This window comes from Azolla caroliniana, unplaced genomic scaffold (assembly GCF_043228905.1).
Source record: "Azolla caroliniana isolate FFs.n. ecotype wild unplaced genomic scaffold, voAzoCaro1.0.p SCAF_15, whole genome shotgun sequence".
In the NCBI taxonomy this organism is placed as follows: Eukaryota; Viridiplantae; Streptophyta; class Polypodiopsida; order Salviniales; family Salviniaceae; genus Azolla; species Azolla caroliniana.
In genome coordinates this window covers 7,680,905-7,697,720 of record NW_028230450.1, presented here as the reverse complement: position 1 = coordinate 7,697,720, position 16,816 = coordinate 7,680,905, and the positions used below count along the sequence as shown (strand labels likewise).

Below are 16,816 nucleotides of genomic sequence, written 5' to 3'. Positions count from 1 at the left end.
GTGGGTGACATGTACCCTGTATCTCCACCAATATGTGAAATGCATATAAGAGATCAAAGCCAGCCTCCTTAGGTACCCATTTGGGTTGGCTTAGCTACATGCCTACTGAAAAGGGTGTGCTAAAAGGGTGGCACAAAGGAACACATGCACACCACAATATTATAAAACCATTTGTTTTGCAAAATAAATTTACATATTAAAAATTAATTAATTCACCAAAAAAAGAACAATCACTCATTAATAGATTATAAAAATATAATTAGTGTAAAATAAAAGAGGGGCGAGTTTATGAACCTTTATTTTATTTTATTGATTTAATTTTGAATTTTGAATTAAAAAAACCCGAATATGTTTACATTTATTATAGAAATATGATTAGTGTCAAATAAAAATATCCATAAATTTTGGGAGAGTAAAAAGGGGGAAATTAATGAACCTTTATTATTTATTATTTATTAAAAATATTATTAGTGTCAAAGTCCCCTTTTTTATATCTAGGAGATTGAAAAAATGAAGGAGTTTATGATCTTTTTTTGTTAACGAATACTTTTTCATGCATTCGTATTTGTATTTATATGAATTCATGGGGGAGGCCCCACGAATGCAATATGCCAATCTATGTTTGATGAATAAATCAATAGATATTAGTGTTTGTATGTATATGTATATGTATATGTATATGTATATAATCTCGTTGATGGCATCTACGTTTTCTATCGAAGGTGTGCATCTATATGCCCTGCACAAGTGCCCTAGCTCGAGAATATTTGATTGTTTGAATGGCAACTTGCATTCACCATGTGTGTTATGGAGGTAGTGCTACTGTGCCAGCCGCAAGGTACACATCTGCACTAGACCAATTAATGTATGCAACTTCATGATGTCTTTACTTTCCACGGCTAGTTGGAACTGATCATACCTTGATTCAATACATAAACCTCTCTGCAAATGCGCCTCGCTCGATCTAACCCCGACTTGCAAATTGTCATTTTGTTGACAAGTTGTAGTAGGTCTTGGATAATGCATGGACTCCAATTCTTTTTGGGCAGAAAGAACCACCGGGTTTGAGTATATGGCTCAAAGTTATTTGATATTTGATATTCTAATCAATTCAGGTAAAATGTGGTGAGCTACAATGTACCAAAGCAAAGCAATCAAACATTGGAAGGTGATGATTGTAATTGTATGTATCCTCCTCCTTTAGGAATATGTATGAAAATGCATGTTGGAAGGGGGAGACTCAGACACATGGATTTTCCAACCATTTTCTGCAGTTTTCTAAAACTCAGATGTATGTACATATGTATCTTGTTGTAACGAGCCAAGGGATTTTGCAGCCTAGCTGTTGATTTGAGTAAGAAAGAAAAAGTATGTAGTGGGGTGTAATCTCCTTCGTATATTTATGGAGTTCATTCAGTAGCCATTGAAAAAACTTCAGCACAGACAGTGTTAGAGAGCTCTTCATTTCTCTTTTCTACATTGCCATCCATTTCTTAACTCGTCGCTAATTCTAATGTTTTGTACAAATTTCTGAACACCTTCTTCTGCAAATGATACGATTTTCTTTATATATATACATATACACATGCTATATTCTAGACTCTAGAGCTCAGGCGTTTGATGATGTCATTACATAAGAAAAATCGTCCGACCGTCAGTAATTACGGAACAGTGATTAAGGAGGGCGAGGACATGGATCGATTTGATGCTCTCTTTGCCATCAAAATGAAAAAAGCAGGGGTCAATCCTAGAGCTCGCATTGGTGAAAATCCAACCATAACCCTAAACCCTAATCAATCTCTACTAAAAACAGAAAATTATGTTTCTTTCTCTATTTCTCCTTCTTCAACGATCTCACTTCTCTGTTTTGTGTTTGCAGGCATTGCTGTCTCTGGAGGTCCTGACAGTACAGCTCTTTGTATTCTCGCCAGCCGCTGGATTGTAGATGAAGGTGGAGATTTGATGGCCTTCATTGTAGATCATGGTTTACGGCCGGAGAGCTCGTCAGAAGCTCTCATTGCTCATGACAGGGTCTCAAAACTAGGTCAGAACTCTTGCACTTTTTTCATTTCCTTAGAATATGCTTGTAATAAGTTGTTCTCTAGTGTTATTTGGATCTCTTTATGTGTGATTCAGACGTTGTGGTCTAATATGCTGTTAAATGAGGCTGGCTTGAAAGTCTATATTCAATCCTTGCATGGCTTAGGTCTGTTTTTAAGTATAATAATCTCAAGGAGCCTGCCACGAAATCTGATAAATCTTGATATGGTTAAGTTCATTGTGCAAATACAATCTATTCTACAACTCTGCACATATCCTTGTAATAACAAGTTTGCTATTTATATTAGACATTAAGAGATGATGACCTTACTCTTCGAAAAATGCTAGTTTAATATACTAATAATCCTAATGTGTATTATGGCTAAGCGATGGTATTGTATTCAAAGTCATTGAGTTCGTAAGAAATACAAATGGCTTGAAATATAGGATGAATCTGGATATGATTAAATCCATGATGTACAATATATTCAAGGGCATTGAGTGGTAATTCTGAAGAATATTTTTAATACATTTCCATGTAGCTAGATACCCACGATACGAAAGTATTTTGTTGTATCATATATACCCTTTGAACAACCTCGTATGCCAGTTAATGGTGTCTTTACTTCGTTGTTTGATTATAATCATACAAACTAGAAGGCAGAAACTGGATTTTACATCCCATTTATTCGTTCTCCAGATTACTAAAGATCTTAGCTGTATATTAGAGACCCTTTGGGAGACCTTTTATCCGTAGCTGTGGTGTAGTTCATAGAATATGGTTTGATTGTCGAGATTTGCAGTCATGATAATTGTGAAGCCATAAACTATATTTCACATGTGATCCATGTCACCCTCTAGGTTAAAGGACTCTTGGCTTTAAAATGGATCGCACAAACATTGTGTCCTCACAGAAATAACGTGGTTTTTGTTGAAGGGATTAAGAGTGAAGTTCTTAAATGTATTTGGCATTATGGCATGCCATCTAAAGGTCATCTGCAAGAAGCTGCTCGAAATGCCAGGTAATTTATATCTATGAGAAGTAAAATCACTGATAACATCTTTGTAAAAAGAATAAATTGAAACTTACTACTCATGGCTCCCACACGTTTCAGGTATGAACAACTCCAGATGGCATGCAAGAGGAATAATGTGGATGTTCTTCTTACTGCACATCATGCAGATGATCAGGTCCGTCGGAACTGGTCAGTGTCACGAAGACATTTTGAGATTTCATTTTAGTGTTGAGATTTTGTAAAATAAGTAGGCATATAGAACAGTATATGATATATCTATCATACATATCACACACTCTGTATAGGTGCATAGCAAACTCCCAATTCTTGCTGACAATAAATACAATGGCTCCATACACTCTACCACCTGGCCACTCCAATACAGAGGCATGCCACAACTCACACCACCTAATGTTGATGTGCCTACTCAAAGAGCAAGGCTTTCGAAGACAGAAGGTGCGTTAGGACAACACAGCACCAATCCTAAGGTCTTGTGGTGTATCACCATGAGTGTTGTAAAGAGGTAGAAGATAGAATGACAATTTTCGGAAGTATCTAAAGGCAGAGATATAGAAACTAAATACAATCATGGGGTTTAACACATAGGAGAGATTAAAGAAAGCAGAAGTAGTTCTGCAAAATAAAAGCCCACCTCTGAAAAAAATGTACGAGGTAGGATTACACACCCACACGCACATATATATGCTATTCAAGATACATAGAATATGGTCTTAGAAGAAGAGCTTTAAATGCTGATGGGACAGCTTAGTCATGACGTAATAAATACCTATTAAATGCTGAGTGGGAATCTTGTCCAAGGATCCCATTCAGTGTACAAATATTATTTTAGACGGTGTAGTACAGTTCTGAAAATGAGACTGTACAACTAACAAAAATCAGAAAATATTAAATTATATACAAACGTTTTTCTTGTTTAATTGGATAAACCCAAGGGCCTTTAATCCCAACAAGTGTTGAGTGCCTCAATTGATAAAGAAAACTCTATATATAACTGGAATTTTGCTATCATCACGTGGCATATACCCATTGGAGAATGGGCATGGCTTTACCCGTGAGGGTTCCCCATTGAATGTATCAAAAATATAGAGGTCTCTTTGATTCGTGTTTATCAAAAATAGAGTGTTCCGAACTATCAACTCTCATTGCCACCTACAGATAATGGATCAACATTAAAATCAGATATTTCTCTATTGGATTTAAGAATCAAATATAAGGTAATACACTAAAATATTTAAAAAACTAGTACTCGCTCTTCTGAAATTTCCAAATTAGTGGAAAACTATGTTGGATGCCACTCAGATCATTGATTGACCATCTTTCCTATCTGGATATATATGTTTGCCTTTTTTTTTCTAACTTTTTGAGTATATCCTCCTATTCATGATACATTCTATACTAGTTGCAAGTTATGCATGTACGCTACTTAGGGACATTTGCAGAATGTGTCACCTAAGAGATTTTGTGTGAGCTTGTATTTACCATGATATTTATCTAACGTGTTTCGTAATAAATGTTATGTCAAAAGCATGAAAACAAAACTATAGAAGGCTCTGTATGAAATACAAGCATAAACTATAGAAGGCTCTGTATAAAATACAAGCATTTGCAATGATTTAAGATTTTCATCTGGTGACCATTCATATGGTTTATAATGTTATGTCAAAAGCATGAAGACAAAACGATAGAAGGCTCTGTATGAAATACAAGCATTTGCAATGATTTAAGATTTTCATCCGGTAACCATTCATATGGTTTATATATTAATTTGAAAAAAGGAAAGCTTTTGGTGCATGTATTAATTACATCCCTTAAGTTCATTTATTGAGAGTGTGTCTACCTTATATGTACGTGTGCTTTTTTCCTTCCTGGGGAAGACATTCCTATTTTGGGGACCTGTGATCTTAAATGCTTAATGCTCCTGAAATGGTAGACAAGTACAGACCCATGAAGAGACTCATGCTCTCATGCTCACTAGTAAGTAGCAAGACAGTTTGGAAGGCTCTGTATGAAATACAAGCATTTGCAATGATTTAAGATTTTCATGCAGTGACCATTCATAAGGTTTATATATTGATTTTAAAAAAGGAAAGTTTTGGTGCATGTCTGAATTACATCCCTTAAATTTATTTATTAAGAGTGTGCCCGCCTTATATGTACATGTGCTTTTTTCCTTCCTCGGTAAGACATTCCTTTCTTGGGGGACTGTGATCTTAAATGCTTAATGCGCCTGAAATTGTAGACAAATACAGACCCAGGAAAAGATTCATACTCTCTTGCTCACTAGTAAGTAGCAAGACACACTTTGGAGTCAGAAAGAAAAGTCTCTCAAATCTGATGCAAGTAATCGACATCCACCAAATGAAGGATAGTGGATAAAGATCTACCTAATAATTATAAGTGAATTAGAGCTTTTCATGTTACAATCTGTGTCATAAAGATGGATTAAGATTGTCATGAAAGAATTTGTGTCGAAGGACGCATAGTGAAACATGATTCTATTATGAGCTATCCACACAGTGTAAATTGTACCTTTTCATTATCTAATGCAATAAAAATCAAATCTACTGTAAAGTATACAAAGTTGAGAACACAGATTTCCAAAACTTGTTCATGGGCATCTCACTGGTAAATTGTTTCACCAACTGTGACAATTAGGTTTTATGAGCTAATTCAAACATTATAAACATGTCATTTAGGTTTTATGAGCTAATTCAATACATAATGCTTGATGCAGGCTGAACTCTTTGTCATTAGATTATCACGGCATAGTGGTTTGGCTGGGCTAGCTGGCATTCCATTAGCGTCAGATATCTTGCGCTGTATGCCTGAATTGTTCAATGGGAAGGATGTTGTTGTTAGAACGCGACTGGTGCGGCCACTGTTACATTTCAGGAAAAGTGACCTTCAACAGGTATGGTGTTTTTTTAGGGAGATTTCACAGGGAAAATTTAAAGTTTCCAAAAGAAAACATGGACCAGGTTTGTCTTTTCTGCTTTTGAAGGCTCTATTTTGTGTACGAATGTGTGCACAGTAGTACACACAATTTTTTATTTTGGGATTTCTGACAGCATTATATAAAGCACTGGTTGATGCTGGAAAGTTAACAATAGGAATCTTAACTAGGAATAATTGTGTTTCTTGCTCCATGTGCTCATGGTCTGATTAAAATTCAGGTTTGTACAAAACACATGCAACCATGGATTGAAGACCCATCCAATAAAAATCTTGTCTTCTTGCGAAATATGATACGGGAAACTCTGAATGAACCAGAATTTAGTGAGTATATTTGTCAGTTAATCTTCCTTCCATTTAGTTCCTTAAGGAAACCTGTATGCTATAAAATGTGGCCTGACTCTACTTGTTTAAAATATTGAAATAAGTAGAGATTGCATTCTGAATGTGTAAATGTGGTCATCTTGTTCTCAGGGCAAATTGGGTTCAGCCATTGATTCATTCTTCTATATTTCAAAATTTTGATTAATTCCATTGATGATATATCAGGTTTCCTGAAAAAGGAATTGGCACATGTGATTAAGCTCTTGCGAGAAATGCGTAGTCTCTCTGACAGAGATAGAGACACTTTTTTGAAAGACACAGTCTCTATAGATGAAGTATGTAAGCACATTGTGTGCTGTTTTTCAGAGTGATGCATGAATATGGTATAAGCTGATTCGTGAGATCCTTCATATTTAGGACCTTGGATATGCTGTTATGAATTTGGAAAAGTTGAATCTTAGTGAAGTAACAACACAAGTGTTTTCTAGAGCTGTTGTTGCATTAATGCAGGTGACTTACTTTTCTCTATCTAAACTTTTACTGCTCCACTAAAATTCTATTTCAAATTTATATTCTAAAATCTTAGTTTTCTTTCTCAGTTTGTTGCACAAAGAGAGAAACCTCCTCGAGGTAAGGTTGTGCTAAGACTTACTGAGCAGATTGAACATGGCGATTTGAAGGTACCTTTCTGGTTTGATAATGAATTGTCTCTTTGTAAGAGGGTCATGGAAAGGAAGATAACCACTGACAGTATATTTCGTCAAATAACAAAAGGAAGTAGTACTTATCCATTGGATGGTGTAGATTGCATTGGTAAAAAAGCTCCCAACTATTCAAAATTTCATCTTTGTTCTTCATTAGAAAGTGAAGGAAGCCCATGAGTATGCATTCATGCAGTGCTTAGCTGTTATACCGCATTTAATCACAGAGCAAAATTGCAGATTAAGCTATGCATTGAAAGATGTCTTAGACAGCTTTAAAAGAAGTTATTGGAGGAATTCTTCTTCTTACAGTTCGTATATTAAATACTGATGCATTTCCATTTCTGACATTCCACCATAGCTGTGGTTCCCCTGGGTTGTGAAAACCTGAGTCATCTGTCCACTGAGTTAACTGTCAGTTGATCTCTAATACATTTCCTAATGTAGATCAGGAAAACAATATTTGATAATGGCTTAAAAGACTTAGTTAAAATCCTTAGTTAAAATACTTCTTTTCTGTTGCACGAATACATGTACAGGACAAAGCCAAATGTCAATTACAAGAGTTTTTGATGCCCAATACCAGAAACACCACTGGATATTCAGGTTTAAGTCATGACACATTGATGAATGTTTTGGGTGTTTCTACTTATATTAATGTAATGCAGACTATGAAGCGGATATTTCTAGCATACTATTGTGAAATTTAGATGTAACGAAATAGGTTGGAGCTCATGAAAAGATTTACTCTTGTTCAGATTAGAAGCTAACAAGTTGAGGTCTCATTGAATGAATGTTTCCACATGCTTCTCATGAAACCAGAGAATTTGCTTTTATGTCTTTTAATGATTTACATATTTGTTTACTCATTCTATTTTCAAGGATAAGAAATATGATTTAGTTTCATGTGGTATATCATTTGTATTTTGATAATTTCAGGGAGCATTAACTATTGCTGGCTGCAACATATGCATGGTGCCAGGATCAAAAGGTTCTCGGCTCTTAATCTCTCATTCACATGATTCGAAGGCACCATTGAGTGCAGAACCTATCAACTCAATTTGGCCGTATCATCAGGTGAACAGTGGACATGGAGGCTTTACAGAGATGAATCAAAAGTGTGAGAAAGGTGATGTCAAGTTTGAGGTGGAAACTATCGATGGGTCTAATGAAATGGAAGCTGATCTTGTTGATAAGCTTAGAAATGCCAAGGACACAGAAGATTTCTTAATTAAGGCTAAGCAGGAAGGCATACTTTCAGACAAATGCATTATGGCTCTCTCAAAAATAGTGGATGATTTGTCGATGAAGCCATTGGAACAGGAAACACAAAGGGTTGGTTTTGGTGGTAATTGTAGAAGAAAGGATGTAGATCTAAGTTCTCAACTAAAGATACCTTGTGGGCATGCTTGTTATTTCACGAACCGGTTTCTGATAGCATGGGGTAAAAATAAAAACCATAACAAGGTAAATTCGGATGAGATCAAATGTTGTTTGTTTCAAAAGGTGGACACTTTATGGGTTCGGTTCATGGAAGAGAAGGATTGGGCTTTCTTCTATCGGCATGCAAAGGAGGGATTTAATTTGTCACAAGGTGCTTACAGGAATCAAAGCTATGTTTCTTCTGCACCTGTTCTACCGTGTTGCTCTATTAGGTCATTAGCCTCAAAAGCACAGGCTCTACACAGGCTGAAGAGCATTCCCCTTATAGTAAGAAGAAGTTTACCCGTTCTTGTGTCAGCTGAGGGAGCTCTCATTAGCATTCCGGTATATATTCAAACTTTTCTTGAATGTTTTGTATATGTAATTATATCTAGCTGATAAAATAATGGGACTCATAAGATGCTCCTAATGTTGGCAGAGTCTACAGCTTAACTTGTGTCCGAATATATGGACTTCATCTATGTTCTCTCCAAAAGTTCCACTCGGGGGTGGCACAACTTTGTGGAAATAATGGACACCACAGCCCAAAGCTGGATCAAAAGAGAGGCATTGATAATTTTTTATGCATCTTCCCACAATATTGGTTGGTGTATCATGTCACTGATGTACACAATGACAAATCACTGTCATGTTAAAGATGTTCACTGCTCAGATATTTTGTCGCAATTATGGTTGACCACCATCATTGCACGAAGTTCCTTCATTTACTGAGAGGGCTTTCATTTTGGTTTTCCCTAGACTTGAATGATGAAAACTGGTCTATCAAACATTTCTTTTATCATCCACCACTCGTATCCTCATTTCATTGCAAGGCATTGCATTGTGAACGACAACTTCTATTTAAATTCTTTGCTCTGCCCAATGCAGTTAATAAAAAAAAAACATAATATTGGGTATTGATATTAAATTATGATGATGGTATGGAGTATGGAAATTGACTTTCTCTTATCATAGGGGCCAGTGTTCAAGAAAAATATCATTTTGTTCAAATTGCATTCCTATGTACACGTTCTAGTTTCAAAAGCATGTTGCATGTTGATTAATTTGGAACTTTCAAGTTATGAAGCCAGATCATGCTATGAAGTAGGCACGATGAACAAGGGTTTTCATTTCTGTGACTTATTAAACTACTATTTATTTAATAAAAACATATATGAACGGTAGTTTTCTTGTCACTACTTAACTTAGAATAGAATATCCAAGACAACACAAGATGCGAAGGAATATATTATTTTAAAGGTTGGGAAAGCTACACAATGATCAATGACTAGATCACCAGGTAAATAATTTTGATCATGTGAACATTTCGGTCAACCATAATCATATGAACAGCGGGAGCAATTCGACGATCGTCAAGAATATTGATCATCTCCCTTATGTGAACCTTGATTTGGTTGCTCTTCCAAGTAGCAGATGCGAGCTCGCAGCTCATTGATAGTGTGAAGGTCAGCTTGCCGTCTGGCTTCGACTGAATTAATCTGTGCTTCGAGCTTCTTCACATTCTTCTCCCATGCCTCGTCAGTGAACTCGAAGATGCCATGTGCAACTCGGACAATGCGCCACAAGTTGAAGATGACGAGAAGACCGATACTGCTGTCACTGTCAAGGAAGAACTCAAGGGAAAGGGCGGTTACTACTACAACAAAGTCGAGGACATAGCCGGGGTGCGAGAAGAAGGTGCGGGGACCGAGGGAGACTAGGAGGCCGAGGATATTGAGGAAGAGGATGCAGAGGATGACGATGCCGATATACGACAGGGCTTCCCAGGGATCAGAGGTGTCCGTAGAGTCGGAGGAAGTGCAAGTGCAGGAGTGAAGCAGGGAGAGGCAAGTGGAGAGGTTGCGGGAGTCTGCGTGGATTGTGTGTAGGATGTCAATTACAGTGGCCAACAGGTCGATGAGGAGGAGGGAGAGGATGATGATGTGGGCAGTGGTGGACTCAAGGGCCTCCCCCAACTTCTTCCGCCACTCAGCTCTTCCTTCCTCTCCTTCTCCTTCTCCTCCTCTGGCCCCTGCCTTCGGCTTCTCCAACCGCCATTGACGGCGCCGGAGGCTCGATGCCGCCGATGCTCGGTGCTCCACCAGATCCGCAAGGCTCCGTCGTAGCTTCTCCTCCAAACTGCTGGATGATCCATCTTCCTCCTCCTCCTTCTCCTGTGCTGTGCCTGTGCCTTTGTCTTTGTCTTTGTCTTGGGGTGTGCTAAGCAACCCTTCTTCTAATAAATCTCCTCCATCTCTGGCCATCTCTCTCTCTCTCTCTCACACACACAAACACAATATATATATATATATATATATATATATCTGAGATAAGAAGCTCCCCTCTCCAATCTGTCTTTTTTGTCTCCAAGTTACACATCTATCTATCCCGACAAGTCCACCTACCAACCCCACCCCACCTCACCCCACGTTGTCGATAGATATATATACTATAAACATACATAGAGATACATACAGACAACAGTGAGTTTATTAGATACATACTGATACACGTATAGATTAAGAACTAACAACCTTGAAAATGCCTCCTACCCCACAAGATTTTTTCTTCTTATTTTCCCCTGTTTTCTCACCTTGCCTACCCCATTAATTGTGGGAGAAAGAACAGACAAAATGAGAATCTCCTTCAGCATCTCAACATTTATTCTATAAAGAGCATTTCCCACCCCCCGCCCCCCCGCCCCCCCAAAAAAAAATTTAAATAAAATAAATAAAGAGTCTCCCCTTTTTCTAAACATTGACTAGCTATTTATCCTTGAGAAACTAATTCTAGAGATACATACACATATTCAAATGGTTAAGATTCTCAACATGTTCGATTAGGTTTCGCTATGCAATAAATGCTTAAATATGAACACGTAACCCTAAATCATATATGGATACATATGATGTATATATTGAATGCCTTGTAAATAATCAACTGTGTGATTATATGTTGCAGAAGTAGATCAATGGTGTCTGTGTGTATAAGAGAAGAGAGAACAAACGCAAAATAGACAGATAATAGAAATTGCATATTTCACATTAAACAATAACAACCAACAATTTACAAAGGGAGAGAGGAGGGTGCTTATAAGGTCACCCTCTCTCTATACTTGCTCACTAAAACAACCTTCTCAAGAAAGGGGGGAAACCTTAACTAACTCTTTAACTATGTGGCATAGAAGTTATGTTCTATGACACATTAGTGTATTCACACTCTAGTTGAGTTTGATTCTCAAAACGCCCCTTCAAGCTCAACTTGGTGCGAGTCGGCGTTCAGCCTCGATGTTTGGCTTTTGGCTTCACTCATTCGTTCCCTTTCGGCTTTGCTTGCTCGTCCGATTTTGGCTCCATTAGTGTTCGACTTTTGGTATGCCCGGCTCTGATTTTGACTTTGGTTGGTACTACCCTCAAGCTTGCCAAGTCAAAGGTCAACAAACCAAGGTCCAACGTGAATTGCCGAAGCTTGTTGACTCCTAGAGCTTTCTTGAAAATGTCGATCGTTTGAAGATTTGTGCTGATGTGTTGAAGGTCGACATCCCCAGCAAGGATACATTCTCAGATGAAGTGGTAGTGCACCTCGATATGCTTTGTTTGAGCATGAAAGAGTGGGTTCTGATCAAGACATACTGTTGAGATTGTCACAGTATATTAAGATTGGATCATTGATGGAGACGTCCAAATCCTTTAGAATCTTTTTGAGCCATATGGCTTCACATGCAGCTATGGTCGTGCCCTTGTATTTGGCCTTGGTGCTCGATAGTGGGAAGGGTCGACTGCTTCTTGTTGCTCCATGATATGGCCCCACTTCCAATAGAGAAGACGGATCCTGAAGTTGAATGTCAGTCAGCTTTGTAGCTGACCCACTCGACATTTATGTACCCGTTGAGTCGAATCAACATTGCCGACTTGTAGAGAATGTCGTAACCCATCGTACCACTCACGTATCGTAAGACTTGCTTAGCACAATCTAGATGAATATCATGTGGTTTCTGCATGAATTGGCTGAGGAGGTCGGCCAGATAGCTGAAGTCGTCTACTGGTCTTCCCTTGGCTGATTTTCTTCCAATTCTTCTCTTGTCTGATTCATTGTCCTCCGCCGATTCGTCTCTCTTGTCAAGTCTCTCTTCGACTTCAACTTCGACTCTCCCCCTCAAGTTCCGAAAGTCGAGGTGTTGTAGCCCAAGCATGCCCGAGAATTTACGCAACTTGTCAAGTCTGAGAGGCTTGGTGAAGATGTCGGGCATCTACGGATCTGTCAAAACATACACTAGAGAGAACTCGCTCGCACACGAAGTGATAAGGCATTTTGATATGTTATGTCCGAGCGTGGAAGTCGAGGTCCTTAGCAAGTTCGATGATGCTGAGGTTTTCACAGTAGATCATCGTTGGATCAACAACCTCTACCCGCAGATACTTTAGTAATTGTTTGAGCCAAATGGCTTCACATGTCGCTCCTTTGTATTGGGCCTCAGTGCTCGATAGTGCCATTGTTGGCGGCTTTTTGTTGCACCAGGCGATCACTACACTCCCAAATGAGAAAGCATATCCCGATGTTGATGGGTGATCACCTGCAGTTCCGCCCAATTAGCATATGTGTAGTCGACGAGTTGTTCAGCTACCCCTGCTCGATATAGCACCCCATGATCCTTAGTGCCGTTGACATATCACAATATCCTCTGTGCGCACTAAAGGTGATTGGATGTCGCTGCGACATAAATTGATTGATCAAGCCAAACAGATAGTTGAGGTCCAACTGGGTGATGGTTAGGTAGATTAGGCTTCTAACAATCTGTCGGAACTGTGTCATGTCACAACTCGGCCTTGATCCATGGCAAAGCTTGACATTCCTGTCAAGGGGAGTCGAGACGGACTTACAATCTGTCATGACGAATTTGACGAGCATATTCAACACGTAATGTCTTTGGCTCACGAATATGCCTTCTGGGGTACGGATTACTTCGAGCCGACGACTTGTTTGGCTACACCTGTCTGATATAGCATCCCGCGATTCTTAGTGCCGCCGACATATCGCAATATCCTCTGGATGCACTAAAGTTGATTGGATGTCGGTTGCGATATAAATTGATTGATCAAGCTGAACGGATAGCTGAGGTCCGGTTGGGTGATGGTTAGGTAGATTAGGCTTCTAACAATCTGCCGGAATCGTGTCATGTCACAACTCGGTCCTGATCCATGGAAAATCTTGACATTCCTGTCAAGGGGAGTCGAGACGAACTTACAATCCTTCCTGAAGAATTTGACGAGCATATTCAACATGTAATGTCTTTGGCTGATGAATATGCCTTTTGGGGTATTGATTACTTTGAACCGACGACCTGTTTGGCTACACTTGTCCGATATAGCATCCCACGATCCTTAGTGCCGCAGACATATCGCAATATCCTCTGGACGCACTAAAGGTGATTGAACGTTAGATGCGACATAAATTGATTGATCAAGCCAACCGGATAGCTGAGGTCCGGTTGGGTGATGGTTAGGTAGATCAGGCTTCTAACAATCTATCGGAACTGTGTCATGTCATATTGGCAATGCTTGCAAAACTGATGGTCGGAGAATGAGAGTTTGGGGATATATCCGGCTTTGGATAAGTGCGTTATGCAGGCCTTGCTGAGGTGACCGAGTCGTTCGTGCCATAACGATGACACTGGAATGTCGACCAAAAACAAGTCACCCTCTTTGAGTGTGATGTATAGCGGGTACAATGAATGTACTTTTGAACCTCGAGCAAGTAGGAGGTTCCCCCAGTGGAGTATCCACCCTCTTGATGAGAAGCCCACATGGATGCCATCTTCATCAAGTTGTCTGACTGAGATCAGCGGTCGTGAGAGCTCAGGTACATGTTGAACATTGTGTAGTTCTAATGTAGAGCCACCAAGAAGGTTAAGTTGTACTGTGCCGATTTCAATTATAGCACAGTGCTGCGAATTTCTAACTCGGACAGAGTTGAAGTGCCGGGACAAGTATTGCCGAAACTGAGATCTGTGAGGAGTCACTGTTGAGAAACGAATCGTCAATCCACAAGAAGGAATGCGCTGAAATACATAGTTCGGAAAACCTAAAGCGGGAGAAAACCATAGAGAACAGAGCTTCACTATACAGTGGATATACAATGATGAGATTAGAGTAGAATACTCTCTACACCAAGTGTATCAACTGCGCAGGGCTCTTGGCATATGCTGTTACAGAACATAGTTATGGCGCCGCTTGCTTAACCTCTCTTCACGTTCTCACTCTTCTCTATTGTTAGCTACAACAGAGGATCACACACTGTTCTCGCAAACACATACACACACAACTTGCCCTAAGTGTATTTATACTTATACCCTGTATGGGTTGTTTACAAATGTAACCCCTACTACACATCACTACTATTATTATCTATGATAATAAGTAGCCATTAGTTGACCCTAGTGTTGATTGTCTAGCCGGTTCGACTAGTCGGCTGGATTAGTCAGTCGCGTCTTCGACCTGGATCTCCTTTCTGTCGACTCTGACAGTCGACTTTCTCGCAGTCAACTCTTCAACCATCGGTACTCGTCCCGAACAATTTGCTTCTCCTAGTCTTTGACTTTCAGCACTTCTTGGCCCGAACAGTCGGTTCCTCCCTCTGGAGGGACATATTCCTAACAGTCACATGATATGAAGCGCCTGAATCCGGGAGCCAAGTGCTTGACTCTTCAGTCGTAAGTAGAATTTCTGATTCGACTGAGTGTTCAATGAATAGAATGTACGGGTCGTTAGTCAATACTTCGGCTAATGAGCCGATGTAGTTGACCTCCTCTTGCCGGCCACCCTTGGGATCAACTCGTTGAGCCTTTTCGTTTCTAGCTTTGAGGGTTGTCAACAATAATATGTGGAAGAGTATGACAAACCGGCTCAACCGGATACCAACAGAACGTAGAGAAGAAGGTTTAATGCAGACCTTACATAGAGAATACACGGGAGAGACAAGAGAACAAAACATAAACTCAATTCAAAAATAATAATCCTCTATACATAGAATGTGCTCAGAGAGCACTTTTATACAAGTCCATAAAGGACTGACAGAAGTACTGACAGGTTCTTCAATGCTCAAAAAATATGCCTACGTACTAGGCTGGATCCGTAGGCCTCTAACGGCCTACTGGTTTCAATCCGATCCGGCTCCTGGTTCCGGATATCATCCGGACACGGATCTGGTTCTTGTTCGAGTTGGTAGTCTCTAGATCATCTTGTCCGAGTTGGTAGTCTCTAGCTCATCTTCCGTTTTTTGGCCTTTCACAACATCGGACCATGTCCGGGTCCTGGGCTTCTCCTTTCGGTCGACTCTTAGACTATCCTTTTTTACTCTGCCACCACCACTGCTTGTTCTGGCTTGCTCGAATATGTTGACTTTTCCAGTCGACACGGCTTCCTTTTTCTTCTTATCTCCCCCTGTCTTGGTTCGTTTCTCTTTCTCTCTGGCTCCTTATCCGGTGCTATTACCCGTTTCGGTTCCCGTTCTCCCCCTCAAGTGCGACACGTCGAGATGCTGAATGCCGAGCATCTCCGAAAAGTGATGCAACTTGTCTGATCCAAGCGGCTTGATGAAGATGTCGGCAACCTACCGATCTGTGTGAACATACCGAAGTTCAACTTCACCATTCAGGACTTGCCCATAGACAAAGTGATAATGCACTTTTATGTGCTTTGTTTGAGCATGGAATACAGGGTTCTTGGCGAGCTGTATGCTGCTTACGTTGTCGCAAAAGATCAAGATCGGGGTCGGCACCTCGATCCGGAGGTCTCGCAGCAGTCGGCGAAGCGAGATGGCTTCACAGGTGGCAATGGTAACGCCTTGGTATTCAGTCTTAGTGTTCGACAGAGCCACTGTTGGCTGCTTTTTGCTGCTCTACGCAACAACCGTGCTACCAAGAGAGAACATATAACCGGAGGTGGATCGGTGATCCGATGCATCACCGGCCCAGTCGGCATCCGTATATCTGACTAGCTTTCCAGCTATACCATGTTAGTATAACAGTTCCTGGTCCTTCATGCCGCTCACATATCACAATAGTCTATGCACGCACTGAAGGTGCTCCACTGTCGGCTTCTGCATAAACTGGCTGATCTCTCCGATCGGATAACTGATGTCGGGTTGGGTGATTGTGAAGTAGATAAGGCTTCCGACAATTTGTCAGAACCGTTTCTCATTGCAGGACGGTCCAAGGGTGTGGAGATCGGTCGGCATTTCGTCATGGAGAACATGTACACCATATTCAACACATAATGGTGTTGTGAGAGGAATATGCCGTCGGGGGTCCGGATCACCTCGACCCCAAGAAAATAATGAAGG

General features: G+C 40.0%; 2 protein-coding genes across 3 annotated transcripts; one reads left to right on the top strand and one right to left on the bottom strand.

The window, feature by feature from the left end:
* Positions 1-1,612: 1,612 nt before the first annotated feature.
* LOC147854521 (uncharacterized) lies at positions 1,613-10,062 on the top strand. Of its 2 annotated transcripts, XM_087331069.1 has the most exons (11): positions 1,614-1,762; positions 1,880-2,044; positions 2,978-3,062; positions 3,156-3,231; positions 5,812-5,988; positions 6,251-6,353; positions 6,579-6,688; positions 6,771-6,863; positions 6,953-7,033; positions 7,994-8,821; positions 8,916-10,062. In XM_087331069.1, the coding sequence occupies exons 1-11, from the start codon at positions 1,621-1,623 to the stop codon at positions 9,006-9,008; spliced, it is 1,953 nt and encodes a 650-aa protein (XP_087187195.1). In that variant the 5' UTR covers positions 1,614-1,620; the 3' UTR covers positions 9,009-10,062. The 2 variants fall into 2 exon arrangements, with proteins under 2 accessions (XP_087187196.1, XP_087187195.1); XM_087331070.1 differs by lacking the exon at positions 6,771-6,863 and having other exon boundaries at positions 1,613-1,762.
* LOC147854520 (voltage-gated hydrogen channel-like protein) lies at positions 9,709-10,766 on the bottom strand. Its single transcript, XM_087331071.1, has one exon. It carries the CDS (start codon positions 10,738-10,740, stop codon positions 9,850-9,852), a length of 891 nt encoding a protein of 296 aa, XP_087187197.1. The 5' UTR covers positions 10,741-10,766; the 3' UTR covers positions 9,709-9,849.
* Positions 10,767-16,816: the final 6,050 nt, after the last annotated feature.

What these genes read in the sequence shown, in the direction of transcription:
- LOC147854521 (XM_087331069.1), top strand. Translation starts at nt 1,621, where the DNA reads ATGATGTCATTACATAAGAAAAATCGTCCGACCGTCAGTAATTACGGA. An exon ending in CAATCCTAGAGCTCGCATTG is followed by an intron (nt 1,763 to 1,879) that starts GTGAAAATCCAA and finishes TTGTGTTTGCAG; the next exon opens with GCATTGCTGTCTCTGGAGGT. An exon ending in CACATCATGCAGATGATCAG is followed by an intron (nt 3,232 to 5,811) that starts GTCCGTCGGAAC and finishes TGCTTGATGCAG; the next exon opens with GCTGAACTCTTTGTCATTAG.
- LOC147854520 (XM_087331071.1), bottom strand. Translation starts at nt 10,740, where the DNA reads ATGGCCAGAGATGGAGGAGATTTATTAGAAGAAGGGTTGCTTAGCACA.